Here is an 11460-nt window from a genome sequence, read left to right on the forward strand (position 1 = left end):
AGCGCGTGGAACCCAACAATATGGATAGGGTGCGGGCACGCTGGATCCCCCCTCGGGATGGGCCAAGATTAGAGGGTGTTTGTTTCCAGAGACTTATTGGTCTAGGGACTTAAAAAAGTCCCTATAAGTCCCATCTAAATCAAACAGGAGGGACTTATAGGGACTTAAAGTGGGCATTTGGGACTTATGAAATAAGACTCTCAAGGAGGGACTTATAGAGACTTATAGTTGTAATATGGTCTTATAGGGACTTATAAGTCCCAGGAACCAAACAGGTAGAGACTTTTTAGGGACTTGGAACTTATAAGTTGGGACTAAAAAAAGTTGTAGGACTTATGAACCAAACAGGACCTTAACACGGATGGCAGCCTTGTTGCGGTCACATGAGCAACGGGCGGAGGTGTGATCCTCGACATGACAAAGGAGATATCATCTTCAACGCATGCAGAGAAATCCGCACATATGATAGTGCGCTGGAGGCGGAGCTCTCAGCTTGTAGAGAAGGCATAGACCTTGCTGTACACAGGACCATGTTGCCTATCATCGTGGAGTTAGATAGCGCGGAGGCAGTGGCGATGCTCAAAGCACCAACGACAGACAGGTCACAACACCGCTCGCTCGTCGAAGAGATTAGCAGCTTAGCACGCTGTCATGCTAGAGAGCTTGTATTCGTGCAGGGTAGCCGTTGGCAGAATACCGCAAGTTATGAGTTGGCCGCATATGGCCGTAGCACCCCACGTACGGCAGTCTGACTTTCTTGTAAACTTGGTTAAGGACGAAGGCCTCCTTGAGTAATGAAATTATTTTTTCCCCGGAAAAAAAGCTCTCATGTCACATCGGATTAATTCCTAGTTGTTCCTTTGTGTTTTTGTTCCCATGTCTGGTTGTAGTACTACGTAGTATAGTGATGGTCTGATGGACGCGTACAAATTTTCTAGGAAAGCATCTGCACCCGAACGCCCACCACAGCATCTAACCGAACCCCCATTTCTTGTCCTCGTCCTCGGGCTCAACGAACAGCATCCAAACATAGCATTATCCCCGACACCCCGCCAACTAAGCTTCTCACTATATATATCGACCGCTTGCTCTTGCCGCCGATCACACACATTGCTGTACCTTCTTCCCCGGTGCGCTGTCGTCGGCCGATAGATCCATCGATCGATCGATCAATCATGGAGGTGGAGAACCGGTACATCGCCGTCAGGCACCACGTCGAGGGGTCCCCGTCGGTGGACGACTTCGAGGTGAAGACGGAGGCCGTGCGGTGGACGCCCGAGTCCGGCGAGGTCCTGGTCAGGAACATGTACGTCTCCATCGACCCCTACCAGCTCAACCGCATGAAGCGCCAGAGCGCCTCCCACCACTCCGTCGACGTCATCGTGCCCGGCGAGGTAATTTCGTAGTCCATCGGCGGCCGACGGACGGCGAGCCGGCCGTGATTAATGCGGCTGCGTTCTGCGGTTGTGTCTGTGTGCAGAGGATCGCGTCGTACGGAGCCGGCGAGGTGGTGGCGTCGGCTTGCGAGGAGTATAAGGAAGGCGACGTGGTCGCCGGCATGCTCGCCTGGGAGGAGTACAGCGTGTTCCGGCCGGCGACCGCCGTCCTCATGTCCAAGGTCGACGCCTCCTCCGGCTTCCCCTTGTCCTACCAGCTGGGCGTGCTAGGGACGAGCGGCATGACGGCGTACGGCGGGTTCTACGAGGTGTGCAAGCCGCAGGCCGGCGAGAAGGTGTTCGTGTCGGCGGCGTCGGGCTCCATCGGCAGCCTCGTCGGCCAGTTCGCCAAGCTCGCGGGCTGCTACGTAGTCGGCTGCGCCGGCACCCAGGGCAAGGCGGACCTGCTCAAGGACAAGCTGGGGTTCGACGACGCCTTCAACTACAAGGACGAGCCGGACCTGAAGGCCGCGCTCAAGCGGCGCTTCCCCGACGGCATCGACATCTACTTCGAGAACGTGGGCGGCGAGATGCTGGAGGCGGCGCTGGCCAACATGAACACCTACGGCCGGGTGGCCGTCTGCGGCGTCATCGCCGAGTACACCGACCCGGGGCGGCGCGCCGTGCCGGACCTGCTGGAGGTGATCTACAAGCGCATCACCCTCCGGGGCTTCTTCGCCTGGGACTTCATCGCCAGGTTCCACGAGTTCACCGCCATCATCGGCGGCTGGATCGACGAGGGCAAGGTCCAGGTCATCGAGGACGTCTCCAACGGGCTGGAGAGCGTCCCGTCGGCCTTCGTCGCGCTCTACCGCGGCGAGAATGTCGGCAAGAAGCTCGTCAAGCTGGCATAGGATGAATCATGTCACCTCCACAAATTCACTGCAGGTTGTGTGTACTGTGGGGAGTGTAATACTGAAATGCAGGTTGTTCTGTTGGGCTGAGTGGTTATTCATAATTGATAATGGACATGACCCCTGATTGAAATTTGAAATTTGATTGTGTAACTTCCAAGTTTTGTTTATCAAACCACAAATATTCAAAAATGGAAATCAGCAAATCTAATCTAGCAGCGCACCTGTTTGATAACCAGTAGTCAGGTCTGTTAATTGACACCCAGGAGATGTTTGATACAGCAATGCAAACATCAGATATTCCAATTATCAACAGCAGCACATATCCCCTACTCCCTTCGTTCATAATTATAACATGCTTTTATATTTCAATATGTATCAATATGGACTACGTACGGACTGAAATGATTGAACAAACATACTAAGGCCCTGTTCGGCTTACCTCCACTCCACAGCTCCACTCCTGGAGCGGGTGAAGTCACAGTGAAAAAATGCGGAGCGGCTGTTTCGTGGCTCCACAGCAGGTGGGATTCCGAACAGGGCCTAAAACACATCTATATACATCCGATTCAGAAAAAAGAAGTACTCAGCCGTGGTTGTAGAACATCTTATAATTGTGAACAGACGGGGTACCATTTAAGCTCCAACAAAAACTTAGTGTGCATATTTACCAAAGGAAGAGAGGAAACAGTGCATAAGACAATTTTGTATACTCAGCCGTGGGAGAAGGAAAAGAAATCAAAGAATACATGTACGCAACCAAAACGTAGAAGTTTGCCCCGAGGAATCCACAATTAATACAACGAAATCTCATTCGCTGATGGCTCGGGCCCTGTGGTTTCTACAGGAAGAACGGACCACCTTCGACGACAGCCAGCAGCGCCGAGAGACCGAAAAATTCCGATATTATTAATAATGGTTGGGCTGATATAATCTTCTAACATAACCTAATGAGCTATTAGTGGTGTATAAACTCTGCCTGCTACGGCGGCCGTGGTCTCCTGCTGTACGGTAACTCAACTCAAAGTGGTAGTCTATAAGGAACACCTATCAGATCACTCCATCCGTGCGGATCGTCGACACTATGTGCCGCTTCTTCGGCTAGTAGAATGACTAGCTAGTGGCTCAACCCCTCAGATTTTGACCAAAGTAACCTACCCTGGAATCATCAAGCTTTTTATACGCAATGCTTGTCGTCGAAGCCTTCCTCGGTGAGCAGGCCTGTCACGAGTTTCTTTATCCTGTCCGCACCAGGCCCCGGGCGGAGATCTTGCACACGCTCGACGCTGAAGTGTTTCCCTTTCACTGTTGTATTCAAAATATCCAACCATCCACCGGGCACAAACCCATCAGGTTGACGGCCCAGTATTTCCTGATCAATCTTGTCTAGGACAGGATCCTCTCTTCCAAACTTCCTTGCAAAGGGAGCATTGCTGTCAAGCATACCGTCAAAGTCATTGAGGGTGAGGTAATGAGGATGTTGCTTTGGTGGGTTATCCCAGGAAATGAAATGTAGATCATGGTTGACTGTGGTGTTCCGGAACTCGGGGACATTGCAGATGACTGTGTGGAAGTAACCCTCTGGCGAAGAGAGGAAATTCGCATAATACATCAGGACAGTCCTCGGAAGATTGTCCCATCCCCATATGCAGTATTCAATAAACCGATGAGTAAGCATCATCCATGCAGAGCCTGAAATATGATAAATGGAGCAAAACATGTAACATTACACAACAAAGTGGAGAAGAAAATAAAGAAATACGAATACCACATGTAGTACAACAGAATTGTGCAAGAACTAGTAGTGGTGCCATACAGGGTCTGTAGTCTGATCCACTAGAAGTACTACAAACTACTCCCTCCGTCCATAATATAAGAGTGTGGTGTCAAAAATGCTCTTATATAATGGGACGGAGTAAAATACAAGGACGATTAAAGAAATAATGAGCACCATGTAAAGCTGATGCCTAATTAAGTAATTATCATGTTGTACAAGATAATTAAATAACAATAGTAAGACTTATGGAGAAGCATATCATGGTATGGGCAAACACAATCTTAGTCACTTTTAAAGCTATGACTTGTGAAATTGGGATTGCCATGCCCACTAGCAACATTACATTTTTTAGATGAAGAGAAGCGAGAACGTCAATTTCATCAATGCAACACGATAACTGCCCAAGGTGATAGAGGCACAGGTACGGAGACGAGCACTGAGGAGAGTGCCATTCTACCACAGCCACAGCAGGGGGTGAAAGGGGGAAGAGTCTGACCATTGACCAGGACTAGCAGCAAGGAGTCCAAACAGAGAAAGATGATGGCTATTTTACGGAATAGTATTGGATCAGCATCGTCAGGGAAGTAGGAACCTAATCTGTCAGGAGTTGTATTTTGTGTTGGGAAAAGCCTAAGCCCCAAGGCCAAACATCCACAGTATGGATGGCATGCATTCGATAATGATTCAAGCAAAGAAGAACCAACATATTCTCTCATTTCATATGTACCTACTCTCCTCAGCTATGACATGTCGCTTTCTTGAGCACGTAGTTATTCTGTTGTGACTCTAGGTTCACAACAATTGATGATTGCATTGCTATCGATCAACCCCAAGTGCAGTATATAGTTTTGATGCATGATACAAATGTTCAGATAAACTCAACTTGTAGAAATAGAATTCCCATTGAATCAGATTACTAAACAAAAAAATAAATGTTCTAAAATGATCGATTGGTTCATGATGCTGCTTACTTAAAAGGAATCAAGATAGCTATCACTTGTGTCATCTTTGGTTCAAACAAAGTTAGTTTATCTCTATAGAGAAAAAAAATCCCTCTGAAGACATCAGAGGAGCAAAAACATAACGCCGGCCTTGAAATTCTAAATATAGTACACTTAAAAGCAGGCTTTTTATGCCTGAGGCCTTGAAATTCTAAATATAGTTCACTTAAAAGCAGCCTTTTTATGCCTGAGGAACTACATAACAGCATTGCGCGGCACACTTAAGAACTACAATGAAAGTTATTCAGCGCCACCTCAACCTCAAGTGCTATCTTCTAAGGATATTTCCTCTTTCTGGATGTAGGGAACAAAGTGCACACACTATGGTGTACCATCTGCTTCCAAATTACTCCCTCTGTAAAGAAATATAAAACCTTTTAGATCAAGTAGTGATCTAAAAGGCTACCTGATCTAAAAGGTTTTATATTTCTTTACAGAGGGAGTAATTACTAATCATTTCTTGGCACACTGCTCATGGACAGGAATATACTCGTACTGTATTTATTAAAATGCAAGTTTCCAAAATACTAGGTACTAGCGATTATTAGCATTAAATGATTGGACATTAAACTAGTAAAATTAGGTTTCAAGTAGGCACTAAATGTTCTAATCACTGAACTATTAAAACATGAGAACATTATCGTATAAGAATTGATATCAGGGTTGGTGCTTACCAAAAAGAGTAAGTATTTAACACAAAGATGTACCGTCCCACAACCACAATATAAGACGTTTTTGCAAGCTATGTTAGCTTGCAAAAACTTCTTATATTGTGGGACGGAGGGGGTAAAATAGAAGTGTTCCTTATGCAAGCCTCTCAAGCATATTCAATAAGCAACAATAGGATGAGGTCTTGAGTAATAGTAGAACATAATTTCACTAAGAAATAATAGTTAAATGTAAATAACACAAGAATGCAAATGCATGGTAATCAACAACTAAAATGAGAAAATACACGAGGTGGCGCAAGTACAGAAAAACAAAGGACACAAACAACATAGCTCATATATTGTGTTAGCTGTCAGGGAGGAAACATTTACCAGTGAAGAGCTTGAATGCGGTTGGCACACTTCTTTTCTCCGTAATCCAGAAAACATCAGACTTCTGCAGGCTATATAGGCCGGGGTCGACGATCACAGGCTTTGCCCTCTGATACCTACACAGAGACATTTAGCCACCGCCCAACTTGTATGTGAACAAATAACAGCAGTTTCAGCAAAGTTCCATGCTTACTCCTTCCATCCGATGTCACTGGTATGCTCGATGAAGTTAAGCTCCCTTGGCAAGCCAGAGAGCACATACAACAGATCTGCAAATAATTCAAGAGAAGTCAGATTCAGATAAACAGAGAGCTGTGTTATGTTAATCCTATACAAGTCCCTGATTCCTAAAAGACAAATCCTGATAATTAAATCCAAGTGGGATGGTAGGCATAGCAGCAAAGTTGGCACCGGAGCAGAAAGGAAGATGAGCACAGGGCAGATACCTAATTTGGCACGACCCACTTTATTCCCATGAACAAGCAGAACCATCCATAACAATCCAATACAGGAGTAGATCGACATAGGAAAGGCGAAGCAGGATTGGGTTCAGGAGGAGAGACCAGCAGAAGCATCCATATAAAGAAAGAAACGCCCAAAGATGTGGCTGGGTTCCCCCATGTACCACATAGAGCGGACAGAAGTGATCAAATCTAACGAAATCCCCAAACCAGTGGAAGCAACTGTGCATAAATTAACCTAGACAAGGCACTTCAATTAATAAGCGTATATATAAAAATCGCGTCTTTTTCCCCAACAGTTCGACATAACCACCGGCGTCCAGTTTGAAAATTAGAGTCCTAGTAGCCTCCAGTGACCCGCAACATGGATTCGATCTCGCCGAAATCGGCACGAGGTTGCGCAGAGATCGCGCGTGGAACCGCGAAATTCGGATCGGAGGTGGTGTATTAGTGCGATCCAATCGCGGAATTGAGGTGGGGGGTGTAGATCGCATCTGCCTGCGCTTACCGTCCTGCGAGACGAGGGGGTAGTCGGAGGCGGAGAGGTTGATGAACCAGTCCCAATCGCCGCCGTCGCGCAGGAGGATGGCGGCGGCGTGCAGCGTGTTGGCCACCATGGTCGGGCCCCGGTAGGTGACGAGGTTGGCGCGCGTGACGACCTTGACGTTGCGGAAGCGGGAGTAGACGGGGTCGGCGCGCACGGCGGCGGCCAGCTCGGCGCGCTCGGCGGCGGGCGCCTCGAGGTCGAGGTGCAGGACGTAGCGGTTGGCCGGGTGGTAGAGCGCCCTGAGCGTCCGGCGCAGCGCGACCCCGTCCCCGGCGGAGCCGGACACGAGGTATGCGATCCTGGGCACGGCGCGGTGCGGGCGGGCGTGCGCCTCCTGCTGCTGCTGCCGCAGCTTGGCCTCGACGAAGAGCGGCTCCGCGGAGGCCGCGGACGGGAGCGGGGAGAAGGAGAGGAGCAGCGCCCGCGAGGAGGAGAAGAAGAGGGAGGCCGAGATGAGAAGGGAGGAGAGCAGCACGGACGCCAGCAGTGGCGCCGCCCACCGCCTGTGGTGGTGCACCCCCGGCGATGGCCCCCCGCTCCCCGGCAACGGCGGCTTGGTCTCCATCATCGCGCCCCGCGCCCCGCCCCCTCTCTCTCAATCTGCGTGTCTGCCTATCCCTTCTCCTCCTCCGGCCTGGCGTCCGGCGGGATCGCGCTCCGTCCGTGGGGATCAGTCGCCGGGGCGCGCGGCGGCGGTGGTGGTGGTGCGAGATTAAATGTGGCCGGCGACGGTTGGTGTTGGTGTTGTGGCGTGTCGTGGGGGGTGGTGTGGGGTGGGGTGGTGGTGGTGGTGGTGAGACTACCGCTCGCTCGCTCCCTCCTCTCTTCCCTCTCTCTCCAGAGGCAGCGGGTCACGAGACGAGGAGGGCGGAGGAGGTCGCGCGGAATTAAGCGCAAACAAATCTACGGGGAGAGCCGTGCAACCCTCCGGTTGGTGCGTGCGTCCCTGCTGACGGTGGGCGGACGAGCTGAGTTGAGTCGAGTCGGGTCGGGTTGGCCAATGCGCACCGCCCGATGGATGGGTGGAGTGAGGGGCGGGGTTTGGAATTTCGGTGCCGAATGGGGTGGGGAGATGCTCTGATCTGGGATGAACTTTCGATGTTTGATTTGTTTCTACTCCATCCTAGGCCAGCTTAACAGACAGATGCCAGTTACTTTTTCTTCCGACTTCTAAACATAGACGTGAGGATAAGGGCAGTCTTTTTTTTTTGCGGGTGAAATAGCAATGAATTAATCAATCACAGGGTCCTTACATTCAACGGATGCTATTTCCATAACTTCAACTGGACCAGCTCCTAACCAAGTCATGGTCCTACCTTGGGTTCTAGCAAAACTAGCTAAACTATCACTAGCCTTATTTTGAGATCTAGATATAAGGGAAATACAAGTTTTCCTCAGACCCAGCAGATGCTTAATCTCTCTGACAATAGAGGAGTATACCGACCAGTCGATCTCAGAGCTTGATATGAGCGTGACTGCTTCAGAAGAATCCAACTCCAACACTAGTGGTGTGTCACATCGCTGTATTGCCAAAGACAAGCCCTCCATACATGCGCAAAGCTCCGCCTCGAGGGGGTCCCTGCACGAGTACAAGACCCTGCAAGCCGAGTTATTGATGGCGCCCAGATGATCACGCAGGATCATCCCCGCCCCAGCTTCACCGGACACAGCAAAAGAGCCATATGTGTTAACCTTGCACCAACCCTCATCCGGTTTCGTCCATCTTCGTTCTTCTTGAACTGCAGCATCACTCCCCCTCTTTCTCGAGCTTTGCCATTCAACATAAGCTTTTCCCTTGGCCGGATCAGCTTGTGGGTTTTGCTTTATACCCATCAATGATACCAAGTAGCTTTTGCAGAAAACGTGTTGACACTTCCATTGGCGGGGCAGGCTTCGCATGAGTAAGCTCATTACGAACAAACCAACTTCTCCAAAAGATCATTAGTACCATTGTGCGCTCAAGCTCAGTAAGAGGACTCAACACATGTAGCAGCCATTCCTTTCCGTTATTCAGTATAGAAGTTATGCCAGGTATCCTCCATACCTTAGCCATAGCCAGAAAAAGATCCCGTCCGAACTGACACCGAACGAAAGGATGAAAATTATCCTCCTCTTCAATTCCACACACCGGGCAATTACTCGTAGTCTCCAACCCAATCCGGTGTTTCTTCTTCCAGGTAGGAAGTGCATCAGTAGCCATCCGCCAAGCGAAGTGCTTCACTGCTGGCAGGGCACCGCACTTCCAAATGAAGTCCCAGCAGGCGCGACGTCCTGAGGGAGATGCGCTAGACGAAGACGCAGTATCACGATGATCCTCGTCGAAGGCCAACTCATATGCAGACTTAACCAAAAAGCTGCCATGGCGACCAGGACCCCAAGCAATAACATCTCCCATCGCCCTGGGCGAGGCGCGGATCTTTAGGATTTCCTGTACATCTGCTTCCACAAAGAAAGCCTGAAGAAGCTCCATATTCCATGACCCATTAGCATTCAGAAGACCGAACACAAAACGAATGCGGCATCGCCCTTGCAGAGAGATCGGTTTGTAAGAGTAGGGTCTAGGAATCCAATTATCTCGCCAAACCCTTATGCTTGCACCGTCACCAACTCTCCACAGTAGACCCTTTTTCAGCAATTCCAGCCCATGGCAGATAGCTTGCCATGAAGATGAACCGTTTCCAGAAAACACTGTATCTTCCAACTTACCATCCGGGTAATACCTCGCTTTTAAAACCTAGCACACAGGCTATCCGGCTTGGTTATAAGTCTCCACGCCTGCCGAGCCAATAATGCTTGATTGAACAACCTGAAATCACGGAAGCCAAGACCTCCCCTCTCCTTGGGCTGCATGAGATCATCCCAATTCTTCCAATGTACTTTCCTCTTCCCCTTTGCCGACCCCTAGTAAAAATTCCGCACCATGCGCGTAAGATCATCGCAAATGGAAAAAGGTACCTTGAACACACCCATGATGTATGTTGGTAGAGCCTGTGCAACTGACTTGATCAACACTTCTCTTCCCGGCTGCGCAAGGAGGCCATCACCCCACTGTATCAATCGCTTGGTTAACCGAGTTTGAAGGTTCTGAAAACGGCCCTTAGACATCCGACCCTCCGGTGTCGGCAGGCCCAAGTACCGTTCCTCAAATAGCAAATTAGTGATCCCAAGCACGTACTTCCTCCTGACTCGCCGCGGGACAAGCATCCCCAAATAGAATAGAACACTTATTAGGGTTTAGGCTCTGGCCTGTCGCCCTACTATATACATCCAGCAAGGCTTTGACCTCCCGTGCTTCATCACCTGTTGCTTGAAAGAACAACAACGTATCATCAGCAAACAATAAGTGGGACACACCAGGTCCTCGTCTAGCCACTTTCACCGGCGTGATGGCCCCTGTGGCCACTTTGTTCCTCAGTAAAGCAGAAAGTCCATCTGCCATCAGTAAGAAAAGAAATGGGGATAGCGGATCTCCTTGCCGAAGCCCACGCGTCGGTGCAAATGAATCCAAGAAGGTTCTGTTAAGTTTGACAGAGTACCTCACCGACGTGACACAAGACATTATCCAGTCAACCCATCGCTGAGAGAAACCTAACTTTTGCATCATTTGCCTCAAAAAGACACAATCAACTCGATCGTATGCTTTTGATAAGTCCAATTTGTACGCACAGTAACTCCTTGTGGGATCCTTCTCCTGCTTAATATGATGGATACATTCAAACGCAACAAGTGCATTGTCCATGATCATCCTCCCTGGGATGAATGCACTCTGTTCAGGAGATATGAGATCATCCAATAAAGGCCTCATCCTATTCACCAGGCACTTTGAGATCACCTTATAGATAACATAGCACAGACTAATTGGTCTGTAATCTGTGATTCTCACTGGATTGGGGATCTTGGGAATAAGCACAATTGAGGTAGAATTCACCCCCTCCGGCATGATACCTGTGCTGAAAAAATCCCTTACCGCTGCCAAAACCCCCTCCTTGAGGGTACTCCAATTCCTCTGGAAGAATCTCGTAGGAAAGCCATCTGGACCCGGGGATTTTAGAGGACCAATCTGAAACAAAGCATCCGAAATCTCTTTATCTATAAAAGGCGCACATAGCTTAGTATTATCCTCTTAAGTAACCACCTGGTTTATTAGGTCCAGAATAGGCGCCGCATTAAGCGTCGGGTCAGCTGTAAAAATATCATGAAAATACATGTTAGCCAACTCTCCCATGCCGGCAAGGTCCGAGTGTATTACTCCAACGTTGTCCGTAAGTTCACGGATCTTGTTCTTCCTTGCCCTCCACACCGCCTTACTATGGAAATATCTTGTGTTTCTATCCCCTTCCTTCA

At 49.2% G+C, this 11460-nt stretch overlaps 2 protein-coding genes across 2 annotated transcripts; one reads left to right on the plus strand and one right to left on the minus strand.

Annotated features, from left to right (window-relative positions):
- Positions 1–1017: 1017 nt before the first annotated feature.
- LOC123155957 (NADP-dependent alkenal double bond reductase P2) lies at positions 1018–2514 on the plus strand. The gene is made up of 2 exons (XM_044574122.1): positions 1018–1394; positions 1481–2514. The coding sequence occupies exons 1-2, from the start codon at positions 1176–1178 to the stop codon at positions 2288–2290; spliced, it is 1029 nt and encodes a 342-aa protein (XP_044430057.1). The 5' UTR covers positions 1018–1175; the 3' UTR covers positions 2291–2514.
- A 411-nt stretch (positions 2515–2925) lies between these two features.
- Positions 2926–8054, minus strand: LOC123155960 (beta-glucuronosyltransferase GlcAT14A). The gene is made up of 4 exons (XM_044574123.1): positions 7078–8054; positions 6302–6377; positions 6109–6224; positions 2926–3982 (listed from the first exon to the last, which is right to left on the minus strand). Exons 1-4 carry the CDS (start codon positions 7682–7684, stop codon positions 3468–3470), a joined length of 1314 nt encoding a protein of 437 aa, XP_044430058.1. The 5' UTR covers positions 7685–8054; the 3' UTR covers positions 2926–3467.
- Between the last annotated feature and the right edge of the window lie 3406 nt (positions 8055–11460).

The sequence above is a fragment of the Triticum aestivum genome, chromosome 7B (genome assembly GCF_018294505.1).
Source record: "Triticum aestivum cultivar Chinese Spring chromosome 7B, IWGSC CS RefSeq v2.1, whole genome shotgun sequence".
In the NCBI taxonomy this organism is placed as follows: Eukaryota; Viridiplantae; Streptophyta; class Magnoliopsida; order Poales; family Poaceae; genus Triticum; species Triticum aestivum.